This window comes from Coloeus monedula (assembly GCF_965178545.1).
Source record: "Coloeus monedula genome assembly, chromosome: 13".
Taxonomy (NCBI): Eukaryota; Metazoa; Chordata; class Aves; order Passeriformes; family Corvidae; genus Coloeus; species Coloeus monedula.
Window position 1 is genome coordinate 11773356 of NC_138793.1, and position 23504 is coordinate 11796859.

General features: G+C 38.9%; 1 protein-coding gene across 1 annotated transcript in view; it reads left to right on the plus strand.

Moving 5' to 3' along the window:
• Positions 1 to 13485, plus strand: part of NFATC3 (nuclear factor of activated T cells 3) — a gene marked incomplete at its 3' end in the record, with an annotated part of 53717 nt that extends 40232 nt beyond the window's left edge. The window contains 5 exon segments of the mRNA XM_082290160.1: positions 1020 to 1075; positions 1711 to 1837; positions 3618 to 4664; positions 13387 to 13453; positions 13455 to 13485. Of these exon segments, the coding sequence (XP_082146286.1) occupies positions 1020 to 1075; positions 1711 to 1837; positions 3618 to 4664; positions 13387 to 13453; positions 13455 to 13485 (1328 nt within the window).
• Positions 13486 to 23504: the final 10019 nt, after the last annotated feature.

Consider the following 23504-nt stretch of genomic DNA (forward strand, 5'->3'; position numbering starts at 1 on the left):
TGAACATGGGAACTAATTGAAATGTACTATTTGGCATTGATGCCATGTTACATCTGGTATAATCAATGCATAGGAACTGACTCCTCAGCTAATGAAGTAAATGCTAGTTAGATAATAATAAAACATAAAATCTGAACTTCTTAAATAATCATTGTTGTCATTTAAGTGTCTGATTTGAACTTTCAGGGAAACAGTAGCAAAAGAAATAATTAAAAATAAAAATTTGCAAACCGAGTCCAATTCTTCTACCTCTTATTATTTCCTTACATATGTAAATAAGAGTTGTGTTATTTTTATTAGCAAATACCATATGTTATGTAATAATGTGTTTTGCCACGCAAACTGAATACGTTTGGAAGAAGCACAGCTGCTGCTGTAGTTCCGTGGTTACCTGTAACAACCCCCAGTGGCACAGAGAGCCAAGTTCTCTGTTCAGGGTGTGGGTTATGCCAGATCAGAGCACAGGGAGGCTGCCCAGGTGATTCCCCCTCTCAGCACAGCCAGCTTGCCCAGCATTTGACCCACGGGCTCCCTGGGTTTGGGGCAGGGAGGCTGCGGGCAGTGCATGGCCCGTGGGGCTGGGCAGGAAGGTGTGGCCTGGGTTATCTCACATGCTGACTCAGCCTCCAAGTCATCAGCAGGTTTGTTTGAGTAACCACAAGTGGCAGCAGTAGTTTAACCACTCTTCAGAAGCATTTTCAGAAACATGAGGGGACAATCCCTGTGTGCACTTTACAGCACACTCAGTCTGCTCTGGAGCTCGGTCTGCCTGTATGGGATGAGCACACTGGGTTCCAATGCAGAGCCCTGCACAACAGGCAACTGATAATGCTATAGTGTTGAAACTCCAATAGCATCTCTGTTCTTTGTTTACAGTGTGTGTCTGTAAGTTTAACAGCCTCTTCATGACTGAAAATAAATCCAGTTTTATATTAAGTATTTAAGTATTTTTAAGATGAATTATTAAGGTGTTAAGAAAATTATTTTTGTTTGAATTATTTGTAAATTTCTCTCAACAGATGGACGACCTCAGTGGGAGGTAGAAGGGAAAATAATTAGGGAAAAGTGTCAAGGGGTGAGAAACAATTTTTCTTACTTTAGAAAGCTTATTTTTTTTTAAATGTGATAATAGACATTTTCATTGTTGTTCTGAAATTTAGACTTCATTTATTAAAGTAATAGATCACTGGCTAATTCGGACAGACAATTGGAGACTTCTAATTGGCTTAACACTATAAAGTAGCCATTAAGATGATGCTTTGAAGGAATTGGAAATAGCATGCTTGTTGTAAAAGTAATGAAAAAAGAACTTGAAAATTTAAAAAAAAAAACCAAGGTAATTTTTCTAATGTGACAAATTACTTTCAGTGAACTAAAATTTTTTTGAAAGCTTAATGATCCAAAATGCAATTCTTTAACTGCTACAGGGTTTTTTTGTGCTCTCAGATAAGCAAAGCGTCCTTTAGATTATATGTCTATTTAATGAAAGCATTATCTTCAGAGCACTTGTGTTTAAAAGAAGATAAAATTCTCCAAATAAAAGTTTGCTTATAGTACAGTTTTACTGTGTAATATGCATAAACTTGAAGTTTGCCAATTTCAAAATATTAGGATGCTTTAGTTTTACAGTAGGTGTTTTAGTTTTTCTGTAATTAGTAGTTTCATTTGCATGTAATGTGTAAAACTTTTTTTTTTTCAACTTTCCTATAGGCAAACATCATACTTGAAGTTCCTCCATACCATAACAAAACCATCACAGCTGCAGTTCAGGTGCAGTTTTATCTCTGCAATGGCAAGAGGAAAAAAAGCCAATCTCAACGTTTTACTTACACACCAGGTATCAAATGAAAAATACAAAAGTGGCATTTTATTTTGGTTTTTCAAGTGTACATACAAAAATACTCCAGACAGTCTTGTCCCTTTGACAGGTAAATAAGATTAGCTTGGAACTGTTTGTAAAACAGTTACTAAAGCTTGTCTAATTAAAAAGATGACATTTAGAGCAATAAGCTCCAGTTCTGTGACTACAGCCAGTTATTTCTTCATTACACTTTCTACAGAATAATTTTTGCATTCTACTTTTCTTTGACAATGATGATGAATCTCAGAAGCTGCTCTTTAAGTAACCCTGGTGATGACACAGAGGATAGTGAGATCATAAAAGAACAGATTTATGCATTTTTTTTCCATTCTCAAATGTCAAAAAAAGAAAAAAAATGCCCAGGTTTAGATACAAGGAAGGTCAAAATATTTTTTCCCCCTCTCTGGACACATTGCAGCTTACTGAGACAAATCAGTTTGTAACTTACCCAGAAGTAAAACCAGGATATGTTAACTGCAGATGTAGTTAAAACAGCCTTTGGTGTGAGGAAGAGCTTACACGAGGTGTGCAATGCCTGCTCCTTTCCTGCCCCTTGCTTTACTTAAGAGCTGCATGCCCATTTGGAGCAGTCAGGATTCCCAAGGTACCAGTGATGGTGGGGACCCTTTGGTGCTGCTTGGAGCACTTGAAGTCAGTTATCTGAAGGAGTCTTTAAAGTCAGATACAGATATTAAAATAAACTTCTTAAAACTTATGTATATGCTGGCAAAGCCAACTTCCATTAGTTAACACAATTTAAAATAAGCCGTGCTCACTTGTTGAGCTTTAAAATTACCCACTTTTTAAATTTAGGCAGTCTTACCGAGGTGTCTGGTACACTAAGTACACATTAACTGTGTTATCAGATTTCTGTGGTATTTGTCAACTGTTTTTCAAGAATATCAGCTCCTAAGATAGTTGCACATCTTAAACTGTATTTTTGTTTGAAATATCTCTATTTAAATTATTTAAATGGTGGAATGAAGTAATGACAGTTGCTACTTAAATAAGAAGCAAGTTTAATTGTAACTGCAGCTGTTATTACACAGGCACTTAAAAAACTCTATATGTATTACAGTTCATTTGACTGTAATATTTAGTTAACTGTATTTTATAAAGTAGTAAATGAGCATTTAAGTGTTACCATTTTTCTACTACTCGTACTTAAAAAAAATAAACCTGTAACTGAAAGTGTGTCAATTTGTAACTCTGTTATAAGAACAGTTGTTGCCATCACTGAAATTGGGGGACCTGCTTAAAGGGCTGCTGTAATTAAAACAAGGTGCACTACTCAAACTAGTGTGCAAGTTGGCAAAGTTCAGCTGTCATTGTGATCAGAGGCTGAGGTAAGCCTGAAGCCTGCTAAAAATTTCCTTCACCTTTTCCTAGTGCGTGATACTGAACCCACATCTGCCTGTTTTCAGTGGAGCCCAGCAGCATCTCCCCCCTCTGGTGATGAAAACATCATTTAGATGAACTGGACTTTTTCTGGCTGGGTTGCAAATGTCATTAAAAACATACATTGGTTAAGATGCTGTGCTGGAAGGGAAGATACTTGCCCTTGAATACCTGCTGGGAGAGTTGTTCTGGCTTTGCAGGGTTGATGTAGCAGGCGTAAAATCAAAGAAGGTGAAAGCAGAGCAGAAGGGAAATGATGGCACTAACAGTGCTATTTGGGTTGTTAAGCAGCAGTTGGTGTGTATTTGTCAAAGGGTATGGATGGGCTGGAATTGTACAACTGTTTTACTTTTTCTAGTTATAATGAAGCAAGAGCACAGAGATGAGGTGGATTTGTCTGCTGTTCCATCTTTGGCCCTGCCGCACGCAGGCAGCGTCCAGGGCCTGCACTCGATGCGAACCCAGCTGCCTTCACCAGAGCAAGGACACCCCCATGACGGTTTGCTGTCTACGTCACCCAGGAGCCTCGTGTGTCCCGTTCAGCCACCCTACACGGCCATGGTGACCTCAGCAGTGCCACACCTGCCACATATGCAGGGTAGAAACCTTAGTCCAAGTGAAGAGTGTCATGTTTTGCCTCCTGCTGTGGTTCAGTCTTTTCAGGTAACATCAGCACCTCCTGTGAGGCCTTCTTACCAGCCTATGCAGTCTAACGATGTGTACAATGGACAGCCTGGTCTTCCTATGAACTCTGCCTCCAGCCAAGGATTTGATCCGATTTCGTTTCCTCAAGACACGGCTGTACCTCATTTGATAAACCTTAGCTGCCAAGCTCTACCACCAATGCAGTTCCATTCTTCAAATCCAGGTTCTGTGTCAGCATCAAGTCCAGCAGGACACCCACTGGCACATGCAGCTCATTCAGGACAGTCGTCTGCTCACCTGCCATCGCTGGGATACCATTGCCCGGGCACCGGGCAGGGCTCCATGCCCTCTGCAATGAGCCGCTCCCTCGGCCAGGCTTCTCCCCAGCTGCAGCAGGTCCCGTACCACTCTCCAAATCCAGCGTCCGCTTCATCCCCATCCCCGACAGCTTCCCACCCGCTGGGCCACTCGCCGCTTTCCGGCCCCTCTTCTCCCCAGCTCCAGCCTCTGCCTTACCAATCTCCGAGCTCAGGACCCGCCCCGTCGCCGCCGCCCGGGAGCCGCTCGGGGCAGCACTCGCCGCAGGCCGCCAGCCCCGCGCTGGGAGCCCTGGGCACGGTGTCACCCCTGGGGCCCCACCCCGTGTGTGACTCGTCTCCTTTTGCACCCGAGGGGGCAGCTGTTCACATCAAACCAGAACCTGAAGACCGGGAATTGAATTTTCAAACTATAGGACTACAAGACATTACACTAGATGATGGTAAGTGGATATAATACTGCAATACTGGGGTATAATCTGCATTGAACTACAAAGTTGGTGTGGGAGGGTTGTTTTGTTTAGAACACACTGCTCTTCACATAAGAAAATTTATATAATCAGAATGGAGTCACATTTTTGTGTCCAAAGCAACAACTTGTTTAAAACTAATTACATCAGCTGTTAATTTGTAGTTATACAATTCCAGCATTTTAGTCTAATTTGCCCACAGATTTTGGTTTTGTTGTAAAACAAGGCTTGAGGATCAACTCCTACACATTGGCACCTTATATTCACGGAAGTAATTTGAAGCCTTTTCTGATTGTCTCATTGGTATGTTTCAGTGAAAATCATAGTAAGATATCTAAATTGCATAGATGTAGTTTGGAGGCTTGTTTCTTGGAGTTGTCCCAGTTTTGAAGGGCAGGCTGGTGCTCTGATAATCTATCACATGCATTTTGGCACTGTCTTGGTCTCCTCACAGACATTCTATAGATAACCTGTCATCATTCAGCACTTCTGCTCACAGTGGCTGTTTGCTTTTTCCACTCTGGCTACCTTTTTGAGACATTCACTTAACATAAACAGAACAAGGATATTCTAATGCTAAAGGCCAGACTATAAAAGACTGTACTTTAAATATTTGGACAATTTTTATTTAGTTGTTAATTAAATAGTTATTCATAAAATTTTCCCACCAAGTGAAAAAAGAAAAATATCAGATCCTAAACATTGGAGTATTTAAGGTGTAGATGCAAAGCAATTTAAAGAACATGTTGTGCTAATAAAGACTGGAAGACTAGAAGGCCTGGCCTTAAAGGTTGTGTAAAATGTGTTTGGTTTTGATGAAGGGAATCGTACCAGTGTCTCTTTTCTAAAGTAGCCTTAAATGTTGTGGTTTGGGGTTTTTTTAACCATCCCTGTTAATTACTTAATTGCATCAGCAGTAGAATAAAGGCTTAAGTGTAGGCCATCTGTTAAATATCCGTGTCTGTCCCAGCTCCTTTCATAAATGGAGCTTTGCTATTGTTACCTCCAGACAGTAGTAATAAAATTTAGTAAGAAATGCCTTTAAAGACATGGCATAGTAAGAAGAAAATGAGAGAAACCAATCTAGTTGTGCTTTCAGTTCAATGGCCACCTTAATTAAACAAAGCTCTCTTTTTAGAAACACTGTTTATCAATCAACTTAAGTTTATTTAGAAAGGAAGGAAGAGACTGATTATGTCAAGGACTTGCTGAGGGGAGAAAAGCACAGCTTTATGAAACAGCATGCAGCAAAAAATAGCATTTTATACTTCTATATAGAGGAGTGAGAAAGAAATCCTTTTTTTTCAAGAGGTGTCAGGTTAGAACCTAACTTTTGTTCATCCTTCTTCTCTCCACACCCCCCCCCCAAAAAAAAAGTAGAAACAGATAAAATATAACTAAATACTGTAGTTAGACTGTTCACAGTGTAAGCAGAAGTGTTTAGCATTTATGAGCATCTTGGCAGTTTGTTTATAATTGATCAGAAATTAAAATGGATGCACAGTAAAAAGAAAGTCAGTTTTTTCTCTATATCACATCTATTTGTTGCTTTTCAATACTATTTCCTTTGCTTCACACTGAAAGTACTGCCTTGTTTCTGTGCTGACAAAGCCATGGGATCACAGGAGAAGCTGTCGGAGCCCCACTGAGAGCGTGGCCACTTGCTGATGGTTTAGAGTACAATGAACATGGGAGTCAAATGGCCACAGCTTAATTAACTTCTTTTTAAAAATGATTGTTATAGAAAATTAAAGAGGTTCTGATAGCTGCTGATTAAACAACACACTTCATGTATGGAAAACTGAACATGGATTTAAATGCTGAACTTGCCCTTGGCAGCAGCACTGGGTTTGGGAGCAGGTTCCTGCCTTTCCCTCCCATGCTGCCACTGTGTGATGATTTCCTGGGGGCTGGGTTTGGGGCTTGCTTGCATTTCCAATCTGCAAATACAAATCAGATGTTGAAATGAACCTGCTGTTCCAAAAGTCTGGAAGGGCACAGTGACAAGAAGCAAAGCTGCTCAGTTCTCTCAATGTGAGTGAATACTTCCTCTGCTTAATCAGCTTTAGGGGGGGAAAAAAAAGCATGTTTAGACAAGAACACTTTTTTCAATAATTTATCTAACATAATACTCTGGTTTAAAAAATAATTCTAAAATTTCTCTTTCATGTATAATTGAATTTTAGTTTCTGTACAAATAGAGCCAGGCACAAATAGCAAATAGGCTACTCTACAATAATGTTATAGCAATTAAAGAAAAAACTCCAAACATAATTACATACATAAAATGAGTGTTGATACAGTATGTTCTCCCAGCTAATACATCAAAACTGAAAGCTCTACTTAGTTGGAAAATAGGGTTTTGAGGGTTACCAATTAAGGCAAATAAACCTCTCAAAACAAAACACTAAGGCAAAGTCAACTGAAAATTCTTTAAATCATCTCTGGATTACTGGCCTTAAATATTTAAATCAGTAGTCTTAAAATAAACAAAAAACTCTGAGAGCATAAATTACCTTCTTGCTTTTAAGTAATGTACACTGTTTCAAAATTAAAATAGTAGATATTTCTTTGCCAAGAAAATAAAATATTTCAAGAAATATTTCACAAAATTTCAGTGTAGTATGGAAGTGCTACCCCATGACAAAGTTAATCCCAGAATTACTGTGTAGTTTGACAGAATATGATCTAGAATTCATAAAATCCCAACAAGAAACCCACCATGAAACTTGGAAACCCCCACCCCACCTCCAGATGTGGCAGTCTGGATAATAGTTACATAAATTAATTTAAGTAAGACCCCTAGAAGTGACTCTTCACTGCCTCTTCAGCCAACATTCAGGTGTTTTCTTAAAAACACACCAAGAAGCCCTCCAAAACCACTACATAGTACAGAACTACAAAGCTGCTATATCTATCAGTGCTCAAGCCAAGACCATCTGGATTAGTCTTGATCCAGCATCTCCTGGAAAGTATAATACATTTTCAGTTTCCCTGCAAAGTCCAAGGTGTTTGCCAATCACCAGATGGAGAATCTTTTAAAATTCTGTTGTATTCCTTTGCCCTTTACCTGGGCTCTGTTCAGACCGTGATTGAACACAGGCTATGCAATAGAAAGGCAGATCCTGCCCCTGTGTGTCTGCACAAAGGACACTTCTTTCCTTTTTTTCCCCCCATACTGAAGTTTGTGTGACTTCATTATCTTGTTTTTCAGCAGGACCTTGTTGATATCCTTAGACTTTTCTAATCTCCACCTTGAATTTGCTTTTATGTTTTGTTTCCCTTCTTCCCATCCTCAATTCCTACAGGAAACACCTTCTAATTCACTTGAAACAAGGGATCAAAATGCATGAGGACACATGGATATGAAATTCAAATTATATTAAAAAAATATTTGAAACGTAACACAATTTCAAAATACTACTGTATACTACTACTTCATAGGTATTCTGGAAAACTTCTCCTTTCTGCTTAGGTTTTTGCAGTAGTCAGGCTGCACAAGCTTAGAAACTTGGGTTGGAACCCAAGTAAGTAGAGCAGCTTCATGCACTTTTATTTGTCCCCTCTACTTTTTCGACCCCCTAGTGTGTTGGACCTTTTTTCCTCTAACATCTTTCAGCAAGTCAGCCCTCTGGCCAGCACCTCAGATTAACATTTCCCTGGATAGACAGTGGAATGTTTAGGGCTGCAAATAGATGTAAACAAGGCAGCTGAAGTGACAGGAAACAGGCAGCTGTCATTTCTGTCCTTTCCCATATCCATCATTCATACTGGGCTCCGCTGCACACTCATCTGATAAAATTTCTTCCCCACTTGAAAGAAAAGCTACTCAAAGTTAGACTCAGTCTGGTTATATGATGAGGCCTAATTAATTTCCACCCCCTCTGTTTTGAAAAGTGTTCCTAATGTAGTGGTTTACCTATTGCCGCTGTCAAGTTTTAGGTTTAAAACTGTTGTAATACTGTTGATCTCAAATTTAATCTTTTGTGGTTTGCAGTTTAGGAGGAGTTTACCTTGGATTTCATGGCTTTCTCCAGTGATGAGATTTCTAACATGTACACCTGTTTTTAACCATTTTTAAGATATTGTTCAGCTGTATTCAGCAAATCAGGATGACCTTCTACTAATCCTCTTACATTTTGTTACTCATTGCATCTCCATTACATAAAGCTGGAGATTAGAAAGTCCAATACGTGCATTTACTATAAATCATAACTAGAAATCCCCTAAGCAGTTTGTGTATATAAAGCAATAAGTCTGCTTTGTCAGACACATTCAATTTAGAACTCTCAGCCATTAGCATTCATTCATTTTAATAGTTCTCTGATAACTCTCTAGCTGATAAATCTTGCTGAGAAGCTCAGATTATTCTGATCTTGGCTAGAAGACTTGTACATCTTTGCAGGCAGCTTTTTTTACTGTAGCTTCAGCTTAATTTCTGGAGAATCAACGTAGTGACTGAATAAGAAAGGATTGGAGAAGGACTATACTTTTTATTTCTGTCTATATTTAAAACTTAATCATTAACAGATCAGTGTTAATTAAGGCAGCATCCTGCCATTGGAGGTCTGCAGAAGCACAGACAGTACTGAATGCTGGAGTCTGGTGTAGGGTGGAGCAGAGCAGCTCAAACTTGAGATGTGCATCTCAAATCCAAGTTGTTTTCATTGTCTCCTGTGTACAAAGAGAAATGTTGCACCTTGCAGTGTGCCCAGTAATGCCAAGGACTGTAACCTACACTGTACCTGGAACTCTCAGAACAATCCTGCTGATAAGAGGCATTCTGAAAACTATACTGGTATAAATTGTTTAGTAAAGTTGTGTTCGAACTCCTCCTTTTTTAGCGTTCTGATTATTAGATCTGTATTGTCAAGCAGTATGAGGCAGCAGTAAAAAGCAGTCCTGCAGTGAGATGTTGAGGTGATAAGACAGAACCTGAAATGTGTTGAAAGAGAATGGAAATCTACTCTGAGAAATGTGTGTTATGAACAAAATAAAGATCCAGACTGAGCAGTAGTTTAAAAGCTGAAGAGTGGAACAGTGAGCAAAGGTGAAATGTTATGCATCAGGAGTTGGCAGCAGTTAAAGGATGCTTTGACCATATATTCTAGGGGATTCACTCACTGTGTGCATAAAAACTGTGTCAGCAAGGCATCCATTGAGAAGACCAGTTACAAATTTCTAATGTGTAAGAATGCCATCTAAATCCTCAGGTGTCTATGCCCAGCTCTCCCTGTGAGAGCCGCAGAACATCTTGTAACTAATGCAGAGTAAACTCAGCTGGCTGCACCACTTCAGAAATATTCCCATTCAAGAATTGGAAGAGGTTAGAGACTTCTTCCATGAGCGCAGGTGGCACATCCCCACCAAGATGTGGGTGCTGGCTATCGCAGCAGAACTGGAAGGAGCTCAGCACACCTTGCGACCCTGGAAAAATCCACGGAGACCCTTAAGCACCACTTTCCACTGCACAGCCCACACGTTCTCTAGAGCCAAAGCTGGCACTGAATTCTGTGTTAGACTCAGCTCTCTTGTTGTGTGAGAGAAGGGGTAAACATGACTGCAATGAGTTGGTTTCGCCAGGATACAGAAATGCAGAGTGTGATAGCATAGCCAGGACATGAGCGGGTATTTGTTACTGTAGCACAGAACTGCAGAGCTGGTGCTGTGACTCTGCAGGCACATTTAGTTTTTCTGTACAGTTGTAACCACAATCTGCATGGGAAAACTGTACTCCAACATTACATACAGCCTTATTTTATCAGTTAATTAGAAAAAAAAGTAGTACTGCTTAGTGAAGTTGGCATTAAACCTGAAATTACTAAAAGCAAGCCTGGCCTATGGCTTGGAATGGTGACTTGCAAGGCAACCCACCACGTCCTTGGTAATTTGCCACATCAGCCATGGCCTGACATGTGACTGGTTTGGTCTCAGACCAGCATGATCAGCTGGCTGCTCCAGCACAGGAGGCTGAGGGTTAATTATAGCCGGGCAGCTTCTTTTTTTTTTTCTCTTTTTTTTTCTTTGTTTATTTGTTAGGGAAAGTTGACACGGTATTACTTGCTGGTCAAGTGGAGTCAAAACCAGGCTAAATATATTGCATTAAGCAATGTGATGTAATTGCAGGGATTCTTCACATAAATTCAGCTGATAGAGTTCTGTCTGGAGCTCGCAGAAGGTGTATGCCCCAGGAAGTGTGTGCTGCAGTCCGTCCATAGTTTTCCTTGAAGTTTGCTGATCCTGTTTGCCTTTGTCAGAGGAGCAATTCACTCATTTGTCCTCTAAAACACACACTTTGTATCAAACTTCTTTTTGTGAACATATTTGAAAAACTCCGCTCTGTGCTACTCACTGAAGCAACACTGCAGACAATCATGCATTCTAGAATATTTTGGGAGATCTAATTTTCCAAAACCAGTACTTCTTCTAGGTTATGTCCCACAGCCCACACATCCTGCTTCAGTTTAGCAGCAGTAAAGGATACACAGGCTGAACTTTTAATCAGATAGTGCTACAAAAACAGGAAGTTAATTGACTACTGTTGGATGAGATGCTGAAAACAAATGGGATGACTCCAGGAGCTCTTTGGTCTGCCTGTATCCATAACAGACCTCTAATTTTAAATTGACTTCCTGCTTTGACCCAAACCGGGTGCTGATAATTGAGGGTTTAAAGCTTTTCTTAACCTTTCTTTACTTAAAGACTGAGTCAGGACAAAGAGGTCATTCAAAAAGTATGAATTTTTGATCAGTTAAACAGATCTACCAGGTGTCATTTTTCTTTATTTTTGTTTCAACTTAATATATTGTTTTCATTTTGGCTTTATATTCTTTGGTTACAGAAGGCATTTTAGTAGTGCTTAAGGAAGTAACAAGCTTTCTCAAATGTTTAGGATATTACAAAGAAGAATGGTATTTTTAATGTATATTTTTCTGGTACCTCAAGGTCGAATGTGTGTGTGTAGAACAAAATCTTTATGCTGTATCACACAGATGAAAAGGCTGTTGCTTTATGTCTCACGTTTCCCAAACAAGAAGCAGTGTATGCCCGAGGGCAGTGCATGCTCTGTCCCAGAAGGTGCTGGCTGTAGACACTGTGTGTGCTGTGCATGACACAATTGTCAGGGATTGATAAAAGCAAACACTCACCACTGTCAGCAGCTTTGGTAGCGCACGCAAGAACCTCAGAATCTTGCTAAGTATGAAACTAATTAGAAAAATTACTCAGAAGCATATTTCCCTGCCAGAGTGACATATAATCCTGTATAAGATGTGCTGTCTTTATGGTGCAGAGGCTGTTGCTTTATGAGCTGATGAACTCCACTGTTCTCTCTGGACGCTTTTTGTCAGTGTTTGTTGTCTGGTCTCTTGAAAGCTTCACCTTTCTAAAGAGGGTTGTTGGTACAGTTAATTTGTTTCATCACGAGGCAATTTCCTGCCCATCTCCCTGGATTCATTAGATCTTTATTTAAATATCACTTTGTTGCTGTTTCTGCCATAATTGATGGGGGGAAATGATCTTTTCTTATCTCCTATTATTTGACAAGAATTTGTCCTTAATTTACTCCTTTCCTTCACAGTGGCAGCAAACATTTTCATTGAAACCCAGATAATGCTTTCCACTTCCCATTTAAACACGTGTAACTTTACACTTTGAACAGTTAAGCATAAGAAGTCATCCAAAGAGGTAATTTGAGCTGCTTGAATTTCAGAAGGAAGTAAGAGTAGATTCCTTTGTTCTCCGAGGAGTCATCCATAAGCAGGGCTTAGAAACCATGCTGGCAAAACAAATGTGTGCCTCTATCCAGAAGGCACAAATTAGCCAGGGTCCAGAGTAATTTTGTTAATTGTGTTAAAGCCTAGTTTACTAAACTTAAAACCCTGTCTTGGGCAGGAAAAAAAACCAAATGCAACCCTCTTGTAAGTTCTGCATAGCCACTAATCACAACTGAATAAACACAGACTTGTTGGTTAAAATAATGAATACACCATTTGACATTGATTTTTCCTGTAGGAAAAGCAGTTCCATGAATGCAGCTGTGCACTACCTGCAGGGTTTCTCACATGGCCCTGGTCTGAGGGAAGCACCTGTGCCAAGATAACACTTGGTGTTCTGCCACTCGCAGCTGCGGTGGCCCAACCGCAGAGCAGTGCCGTGGGCAGAGTGTGCAGTGGGACAGCAAAGGGGAGCCAGCAGCTGTGAGCAGCAACAGCTTCCTGTGCTTGTGGGAGAGGGAAAATGGCAGGAAAGGTTTTGTTTACTAGGACTCTTTTACCTACCCTGGAGTTGCTGTCAAGGGCCCTGAGTACTTCTAATTTGACCACAGTAAGTAAAGCAAATTGAAAAAACTGCAGGAGCAATGTTCTGAACACAAATACTAAAATCAAATTTAAGTAGTGTAAATTCATGATGATACAACTAGGCAGACATCCAAAAATATTAACCATTACCTTTATGGCTCTGGCTGCTAACTGAAAAGTAACTAAGTACACAAGATAACTGATACTGTTTTTAATAGGCACTCTGATAACTTATAAATAGTTACTTATGTCACAACGCAGTGTTGGTGAATGAAACTGGGTATTTAAATTTAGTGCTATTAAAAGAAAAATGAAAATCACTTCCTGGTTGACTGAACTGTAACTTCTTGGTTTAGTCCAGTCAGTAGTTATGTCTGTCTTCTTCTCTGACACAGACAGTTTTATCTCTGACCTGGAATACCAGCCATCAGGTTCAACAGAGAAATGGACTCAACATTCAGCACTCATGTCCAACTCCTATGTGGAAAATCTAGAGGGTGAGTCTGCTTACTGAAATGCTTCAATGTTTGAAATTGGAGCACGAAGGAAAGGGGAAAGTGTTTTAAGAGTTTTAAGAGCTACAAGTGAAAAGCACTGTGAAATACTGAAGTATTGCTATAACTGGACACACTATTTCTGTATTCTGAAATAGTTGGAAATTCAGCATTTGTGAACCAGGTGTACACTCATTCAGTAAAGATCTCCACTCAAAGTATACAGAGCTGCCACAGAACTTCCTGAGTGCTGTAGGATCTAGTAAAACATCAGAAGAGGATATGAAAATCTTAAGCCAAATATGGGCAAGGTAGAAGACTGGCCAGATCAGTTCACTGAGAAATTTGTAATGTTTCTCTTTTTCAAAAAGATGAAGCAATGTCAATTTAAATAGATGGGATACAGTGATGTGCACTACCAGTCAGAGTATTAGGAATACAGATTCATAACTAGATTTGCAGTTGAATGTGCACTATAGTTGGGTACGAATATCTGGATTTATTATTTCAGCTTCTTTATTTCACATATAAGCAAGATAATTATGCACTATGACTCTTCTAAATACTAATGATACTAGAAATTGTTGCATGGTATATTGGTCTTGTTTGTGTTTAGACTTTAGTGGTTTTCACTATAGTTCTTTGGCATTTTAGGCATGTTTGTAATATAGTGGCCCTTTTTTTCAATATATACACATATACAAATATATTATAAACACTTATAATGTGTTCTACTTTCTCTATAGATTTTTAAAGGATAATACCTGTAAATGTACAGTAGATTTGGTAATAGTAAAATAAGCAAGCTCTTCATAAAACTTTCACACAATCACTGTGTAGACTGATCCTAAGTTTGCTTGTGAAACTGAAATAAATCATACTGGTCATTTGCCAGCTTTCAAGAAAATTAATTCTGCTTTCCTTACCTCTCAAAATGTTATTAGTAAGGTAAGTAGCTCCTATTTGGAATGGCAAAGCCAGGGAAAGGATTGTACACCAAGCTGACATTCCTCTGTCTTGAAACAGCAAATCAATTCATAAAATACAAGTTGTAACTTAGATTATTTCAGTGTTCTACACTATATCCTGTGCAACTCAGAATCTGATAGGTTCAGAATAATTGTTGAAGAGCAGGAGTTCTTGAAAAATGGAAATTCAGGCTAATAATAAAATAACCCCCAAATACCAGTATCACCAACTAAAAAATAACACACAGGGTGGCAACCCCCAAATTTAGGCCTGTGAAATGTACGCTGACAAGTCCCTTTTACAAAGTGCACATGAAGAGAAACCCAGACCGAGAGAGAAACACGTTTTTACACACATGTTAGCATGTGACAAATGCAATAGAGAAACATGGTGGTTTTAAAAATAAAAATAATGGGTATTTATGTATTTGGCATACTGTAGTGTGGTGTTAATACAAGAGATAGGTTTACACAGGAAAGTAGGATGGTTTTGTACCTTGAAGAATGCTTAGTGTCAAATCAGACAAGTTAACTGTATCCACTGCCAGTACATAATTCTTACAGAGCCAACTTTCAGGCTTAAATTAGGAAGAGCAAAGCTTCTAAATTATACTGCTGAAGAGGAGAGCAACTGTGACTGTAGTGTGCTGCAGGAGATCAGAGCATCTACAAAGGCAGGAAGTAACTAATGGAATACTTGACTCATCCTTTATAGAAGGGGTACGTCTGATGACTGCTTCAGGGAGTACCAAAACATGAGAACCCACACGAGGAAATATCTCTTTATTTGGTCAAAAGGAGTGTACAAAAAAATTAAATCTTCGTTTTGTAGCAGTTTCAGCATTACAGGCTGTTACAAACTTGAAAAGACAAACTGTAGGAAAACAATCAAGCTTATGAAGATATAATAGGTAGTCAAAAGGATCAAATAGTTGCAAGCAGTCTGCAGATTATTTATGAAGGTTCATATTAAGTGTTCAGTTACTCTGTTGTGAGAGAGACTACAAGCTGCTTCCAAATGCAGAAATCAGAAAAGAACATTAAAGTTACGAAGTTAAATGGGAAATGTGACCAGCAGATGACAAATGAGTTAGTTAAAATTAGATAAGTGATCTTAGAAAGTGTTGTGTACTGATGTTGACAGTTGAGGAGCTAGAGATTCTCATGTGCAAAGTCCTTTGGAAAGGAGACATGTTGCAGGACCTGTCTCAAGGTAAGGTGTCAGTAAAAAGGTTTCAGAGCAGTGACAGTGACAATTGTCCTCAAGTAGATGACATGCCAGACAACAGCTCTGAAAGAGTAAGCAACAGTTCACTATCAACTGTAATGTAGAACCTGATGTAGAGCCTGGGTAAATGTGACACCACTGCTGCTCAGCTGTTCAGAAGGGTGAAAACCAAAAACTGTCTAGAAACCTCTACAGGAAGATTTTGTGATTAACAAAAACCAGGTAGTTAGAGGAAAAAGTGAAAATTAGACTAAAGGAAATAATAAAACCTGCACTCACCAATACAGTGACAACTGCTCTGTGAACTATTCTCATTTAAAGCTGTTTTGAATTTAAAATGGACAATTCTCTGAAAACTTGCTCAGTAGTGTTAAAAGTAGTCTTGAAAGGGTGAATAAAGGCTAGGAATGTCTAGGGAACAGCAGAGATAAGAAAATGCTACTCCATAGATCTACTTTGTGCCCACATTTTGTCCCTGATGGCATAAAGGAATTAGATGAATGCCTGTTGTTGGATCTGCTAGAATTCTGCAGCTAGAAAAAGGAATGAGGAGAAAATGCCAAGTATAATAAAATGAGTGGGGGCCACAGAAAAGGTAATGGAAGATACTTCCTGGCAAAGAAACCAGTAAGTGACCACCAAGGAATCCTGGGGCGAGTTCAGCACATCTAAAATGCTTTGCTACTACTATAGGGAGTTAAGCTTTGGAATCTGCTGTCGCAGAATGTTGCAGTTGACAAAATTTTGCACAGACCTTAAAAGACCCCAGGGAGAAAAATCCAAATGGGAGCATTTGGTGCAAAAGATATTGTCTCTAACTCAGGAGTTCCCTGGGAAAAACATATTTTGGAGGCTGGTGGAACACCCTGGGGAAGCATTGTTGTGTTTTGCACACGTCTCTGCTCTTGCCCATTGCAGCCCTAGTGGTCTGAAGTGATTTGTCTGAAGTTCTCCATGGAGGTTTTCAAGCAGTATTTTTGACTTAGAAAAACCTAAAATGCTTGGTAACTGACCATTAAAGAGATTTGCTTGTCCTGTAGAAAGTATAGATGCTGATTGTAGATTAGTGGCTTCCTGCAAGGAGAAAGAGGTTACTTGCATTATTCCCTGAAAGGCCTGTAGGTTCAGGAATTTCCTTTTCTTATATTCTTATATAAAATATATATACTTAGATATACTTCTGTTTTCCTTTGTGCTCCACTACAAAATATTTTTCTCTTAGCACAATGAGAGGGGAAATTAAATACTGAGCAATTTAGAAGCATGCTAGTATTTGCTTGGCATTTGATTAAAAAAGATAATGCCTTTACTTTTGATATTAGAACTTCAAACACCTTAAAAACACCTTAAGAGAGCTTGTTATTCTAAATTCATAGTTGGGTTTTTCAATTTATCCAAAACATTTGGGAATTCATTATTAGAAGCACCAGCTTTCATGATGATGTCGAGCTTCATAACACAAGAGCTTTGTTCTGTTCAAATCAGTGAACATGGATCACTTTCTGTGGGTGGGAATTTCTCCAGAAGGGTTAGTTGGTACTGGAAGAGCTGATAAGATCAGCACCCATAGCTCTGGGTGTCACTCACTGCACAAATGGCTGAGCTGTTCAATTTAACTTTAGATCTTAAAACTCTGGATTGCAAATTGCAAAGTTTGAAGAGCCCATCCTGAGCAGTCTGGCTGTCAGGCACAAACAGCCGGAGTTGTGGCTGTGTCAGCTGTCCAGTGCAAGTCTTCAGTGACCAGAGGCAAAGCCCTCAGCCTCAGGGGCAGGGGAGGCCTCAGAGCTTCAGCTGCTTCCACTTATGCAGTGAGCAGGGAGTGGAAACAGGCACACAGAGCACAATGGGAAATGAAAACCATGGGAAGAACCCAGAAAAACAGAGTAAGTGGTTGCTCTTATTTTACAGCTTGACAGCAGATCAAAAAGTCAGAGCCATTTCTACTCTGTTCCACCCATATTGATGTTAGGGCGCTGCTTCATTTTTTGCAATTTTTAATTTTGTACGCTGGAGCCTCTATCTGACATTTAGTGCTTTCTCAATGCAGTGTGTTGCTCCTTTTTCAATGCAGCACAGAGAGGGAAGAGCAAACAAACAAAAAAAATCACAAAAATCTTTGCAATCCAATATTGCCGTATCACCAGTATTGACCAGGCCAATGTAATTTGTTTGTATGCAGATTTTCTCCCCACCAACTTAACTTCTCTTCTGCACAATCTATTTTTAACTGTTAGTATAAATTTTCCAACCAGGTTACGTTCAGATAAATGCTAAGGGAGGAAAAGGTGAAAGTATTGCAAATAAAGTAACAGCTGAAATTCTGAAATCTGGGAAAACTGCCAAAGAGGTCAATTACATAGACAGAGAAAAGTTGTTAAAATCATTTCCATTTCACAGCCTGATATTTAAAAAAAAAAAAGGAGGAAAAACTTATTAAAAAAAACCGCTGTATCACATTTTGATCTGTGCCATTACCTGACAAGTTTTCAAAGTGCAGTTATCACTGTTGTATGGAGGAATATGCCACATGTGTACAGAGTGTAGTGTGTGCACCCTTCTTTCTTTTCATCTGCTCCAGTCATTATTTCAGGGTTAGTGACCTGGAGTGTTAGAACAGAAAACATTTTGTAACATTTTTGATGTCGTTCCACTCAGTTGACACTGATCATCCAGAATGGTTTTAGGTGTCAGCAGGTACCAAATGACTGCTAAATATTAGCGAGGCCTCTGTAATGATTTTGTGTGTAAGATGTTTCTGGTTCCTCCTGACTTGAGGAATGAGTACAGGTCCAGGCTATGGGATCAGTAGTCAACACCTGGCACCACAGGTACCAAACAGGCAGGGATTTAACTGGAGGGGGCAGTGGACTGAAAAGTCAAGGTCTACTTGCACAACTGCTCACCTCCATCTAAAGTCTAATGAGACTGGCTCTCTCCAAAGAGGCAGCAAAAGTATGAACTACACAACACACGTGAACCTGGCAGACAGAGCACAGAGAACCTGAAAAACATCCTGGAGATCTGTATTGCTGAATCCCAAACAAGCTCTGCAGCCTTCCCGTGCAAACTTGTGCTGAGGAAAGGAAATGGTATCAAAACAAGGAGGATTAACAAAGCCATGCATGCTGCTTTCCCAGTGTCTAGTTGCTAATGCAATGGCTATAAAGGTTAAGCAAAAGGGAGTATGAAACCTTTCTAGCTGTATTTTTAGGACAGAGTAGCCGTTGCAGCCATAGTCAAAACTAGGAGAGGTGAAATTAAGCAGTTTTTTAAAAGCAAAGAAATTTTCTTTTGTTTGTAAAGCATCAGCAATAGAGCCTGAGCTTGTCCTTTCTCAGAATTGTTGGAATTTATTTCCTCTCACAATTTGTCACCTGAAGAACTTGAGTTTTTCTAGACAATATTGTAGAAAACCTGTATTTATGCTCATGAATTAAGTTTTCAGTTTTAATCACAGACTACTACATGTTGTGTGGCTTGTCCCTCAGTGGAAGAAGGTGACATGCCATGCATTCATGTCATACTGACCTTTGGATTTCTCTTTTAGTCGTTAATACAAAAAGGAAAATGCTGTATGATTTCACCTTCATCCTTGTACATTTTTATGAAGGATTTTATCTCTTCTGACTACATGATTTACATTTTAAACTGCTTTAATTTTTACCATTCCCCATCAGAAAGACAAGTTCTGATAATGCTGGTATTATATTAATATGTGCCATGAAAGATTGGAGACTGATCTGAGCTGCTGCCTTGTGCAAGTTCTGCTTTCTTTGAAGCATTTATTTTGTATTTATTTAAATTTTATATTTATATCTTCTGTACTTCATATTATCAATGGAGACTTTTCTGAACTCTGCAGGCTCCCCCCAGTCCATTTGTTGGATACAGAGTTCCAGACAGCTGAAATGGACATTCCTGGAAAGTATAAAATAGGAAGATGTGTTAGTTGGGAGGCCAAAGTCGGTGAAAAAACACCTTGGCCAGACACAGTAGGAAAAACATTTTGGCTTTTTCTTGAGGCCTGCAAGGTGCTCTGGCCGAGCACTGATTTACATACTTATTTTGAAAAAAGCACACTTGAATACTGGTTGGGTTTATAAATTAGCAATTCTTACAAAGTCACAGGGACAAGTAAGACTTTTCCACTAGAATTCTTTGTTGGAATGAAGACATGGTCCTGCATTTACCTAAGAAATGGTAGATGTTTCTAATGGAAATCCATGTAAACCAGATACATCTGTATTCACCATGTGCTAAAAGTATTGCAAAAAAAAGCACTGAGCTACAAAAGAGCTTCTTATAAACAAATCAGTTCTTGTTTAGAACAAAGTAACACGAGCTAACCTGTAGCTTTAATACTCTACATAATGACTGCTGCAGAAGTTTGGCAAATAAAATCCCGTGTGATCAGCTATTGTCTTCAGTGTAACGTGTTCTAAGGAGAATGCAGTGCCAGTGGCTACGTGCTGTTCAGGTAAACACCTCTGCCTGTGGGAACTACAAACCTTTGCGGGGTAGACCAGTTTGTGCTGATGGTGCTAGTACAGATACAGATCAGCCATCAAAACTTAAGGGAAGTAACTGTCTCATAATTTCAAAATACTGAACTTCAGATAGTTATTTTTAATGTTTTGTTTGTAGCACTCATGAAAGTTTTAGCAGTACTGAACAGCTGGGACACTCGATTTGCACAAAGCTACTGTTCAGTAGATAAAAGCTGTTGGAGGTCCTTAGAGCAAGCTAATGAATGCCCTGACAGAAGCTGGTGGGGCACAGTTCTTATGAATGATCATCTATATTTTGTTTAAAAAAATAAAAGGGGGATTTTTAGCAGATGTTTACTTATGCATTGTGTTGGCCTAATAAAAATACTTGGGAAAGTGCCCTACCTGCAGTCACACAACTTTCAGTGTCATAGTGCAGTTAAGTTCATTGAATGACAGATTTTTTTGAAGCCAAATGAATTGCAAGTCTTGTAATACTTGAGGGAATTGGCTTTTCTGAAGTGTGTGTGACCTGTTTGAACATTTGGGCTGTAATACTGTGTGTGTAACAAGCTGTCCTTGCATTCCTGAGGAGAAAACCATTGCAGGTGGTCAACTCATGGATAGCAAACACCTCCTCCATTACACACAGCGCTGTGACATGAGGTGGTTTTAAAGCTTTCCCAAGCAAGTTAAAAGAATATAGACATAACCTCTTTTCAGAGTTGGATTTCATATAAGTTACACAGACTTCAGCATATTCACAATATTAATATGTTTTCTTTTAGAACCACTTACGATCCTGCTGCCATGAAGGGCAGTGCTCAGGCTATTCAGTGCTATAAACACAACCTGTAGATTGATTTTGTTATGCTTCTACCAGACAGGAATGATTAGTAGGAAGCTAAAACCTGCTGTGGAAAATTAAGGAAGCGTTAAGAAAGGTAGTGAAGCGCATCAACACTGTTCTGTAGTTACCCAACGGAGAACAAAGTAGCAAAAGCCTGGGTTCCAAGTCTGTTCAACAGAAGCAGCTTATTAGCAGAACAAAACATTCTAAACACAAGAATGGTCCTTAGTCAACACAAAGATCCCATTAAATACCTGTTGATAGAAGGTCCAAGCAAATTCATGCCAATGATTAAGGAAAAGCCTCTATAATTCAGCATATTCAAAGTCTTCCTAAGAGATACTATAACCTACTGCCCACTCAGTAATGGGAATCAACAGATGTGCTTCCCTCTAACAGTGAAATAATAATTGAGATCTTGGTTATAATCCAATATTTTTCTAAAATTTGTCATTATTATTTAATGTGATATTTTTCATGTCCATGTAGAAGGTTACTCGGTTTTCTTTGATAACATTACCAAGGTCTGTTTTTGTAAAACAGACATTTCTATCACTGCTTTTATACTTAGTCTTTAAAATGATAATTTTTATCATCTTCCAACCTCAATTGTCCTGCAATCAATTTTACAGGATTTAGAGTAAGACTCCAAAGTTGTCATTTCTTGATAACTTAGGTTAACTTTGTCACAATCACACAGGTGTCCCTCACTTTTAAATAGTACGAGTTTTGTTGACAAAATCTGTACTGAAGCTGACACGCATGGACACACAAACTGGCCTGCATATTAGTCCATCCTAAATCTTCATTCTAGAGAAATTGACTGATAAAATTTAGTTACTGTGGTTTCAGAAATCCAAATATTCAGAAAACTGGCCCATTAATAGGTATGTAGTATTTAAAAAGAATATTCTATTAACCCAAATCCAAGTTCTGAGGAAGTTCTGTAAGTAGCTTGAAAGAGCCAGGAATTGTTAAGAGTTATTTGTTGTGCCTGTAACAATCTTGAACAGAAGGAGTTTTGTGGGGAAATCTCTATTAAGGTGACCTATGTTGTGCCTCTCAGTTACCTGTCTGTCTTGTGCTTATTTTCTTCAAGGGGCTTAGGGAGGCTCCAGCATGGATTATGGCAGGATGTTTTTCCCCCCCTTGCTTAACTGTTGCTGAAGCCAGGCTCCTCATCCATCTTCTGTCATGTAACAGCATCCAGGCTTAGGACTGGAAGTATTTATTTTTAAAAGGGTTATACTGATGAGTTCTGCCTTTTGGAAAGCATAAAAACTGTCACTTTTTAATATTTCTTCTTTCTTTATAGTGAATGAGATCATAGGAAGAGATATGTCACAGATCTCAGTGTCACATGGAACAACAGTGGCCAGCCAGTCTGCACATACGTGTCCTGGATCTCTGGAGACAAGAATATCTGATGGAATCCAGTAACGGATAAGCTAACAACTCAACATCCATGAAAACGTCACATTTTCTCTGAATATTTCTTCATCCTCTTCCTCTTTAGACTTACTGTGCTTCCAACTCTGTGGCCTTTATGAACTGGAACAGTGGATCCTTGCAAAGCCCTTTTAGTGGGTTACATTTTTGATGTAGAGACAGAGCATTTTAACTATAGTTCCTCAGATACTGTAAAGAGACTTCTTAAAATGGACACACAGAATCTACACCAGATATTTTAACTGTTTTAAAGTTACAAACAAGCTTTGCTTTTTGCATTTAAATAGAATACTTTTATATTGTAAGTGCTTCAGATGTGTGGAGATGTTAGTTTGCTCTTATAATATTCACAGTCCTGAATATGGAAGAAGATTTAATGCACATCTTGAGTGTGCTGCTTGCCCTTAGAGGTAGTATAGTTTGTAACTGATGATTTGTAACACCTTTTGGTCATTTTGGAAAGCCTTTAAAGCTTCTGTTGTTTAATTTTTTTCTTAATAAGATCTTCCAGTGGCAAATCATACCTGTCATCTGAAGCCAATGCCACGGAAGCCATTGTGTATATGAATACTGTAGTGTTTTCTTTCTTAGATTCATAGGAAGCAAAGCCAAATGTAGATCTGCACTTGTTTATAAACTGAAAATGTTACTTGATAGGCTGCAAAAAGACCATTCCATCATGAAAGTGTTGGGATAGAAATTACATTCCAAAATTTAACTTCTATAACTTTATGGATAATTTTCCTGATCTTTATTAGCACAGGCTCCTTCTTGAAATAGCTTTTTTCTTAGAAAGTTACATTTGTAATCAAATTTGAGCAGTAGGATTTTAGATTAAAGAACAGCAACATCACAACATCAAAGCCATGTTAGATACAGGAGAAAATCTAATGTTTGCTGAGGATCTAAATGTTCCCATTATCCCTGCAGAATATGGTTTTGAGATCACTAATTCAGTGGCATTCAAGTTGTCAGTGCAATAAATCATTTGATCACACCTGTATCTTTTATATGCTGTATGCCTGCCCATGCCA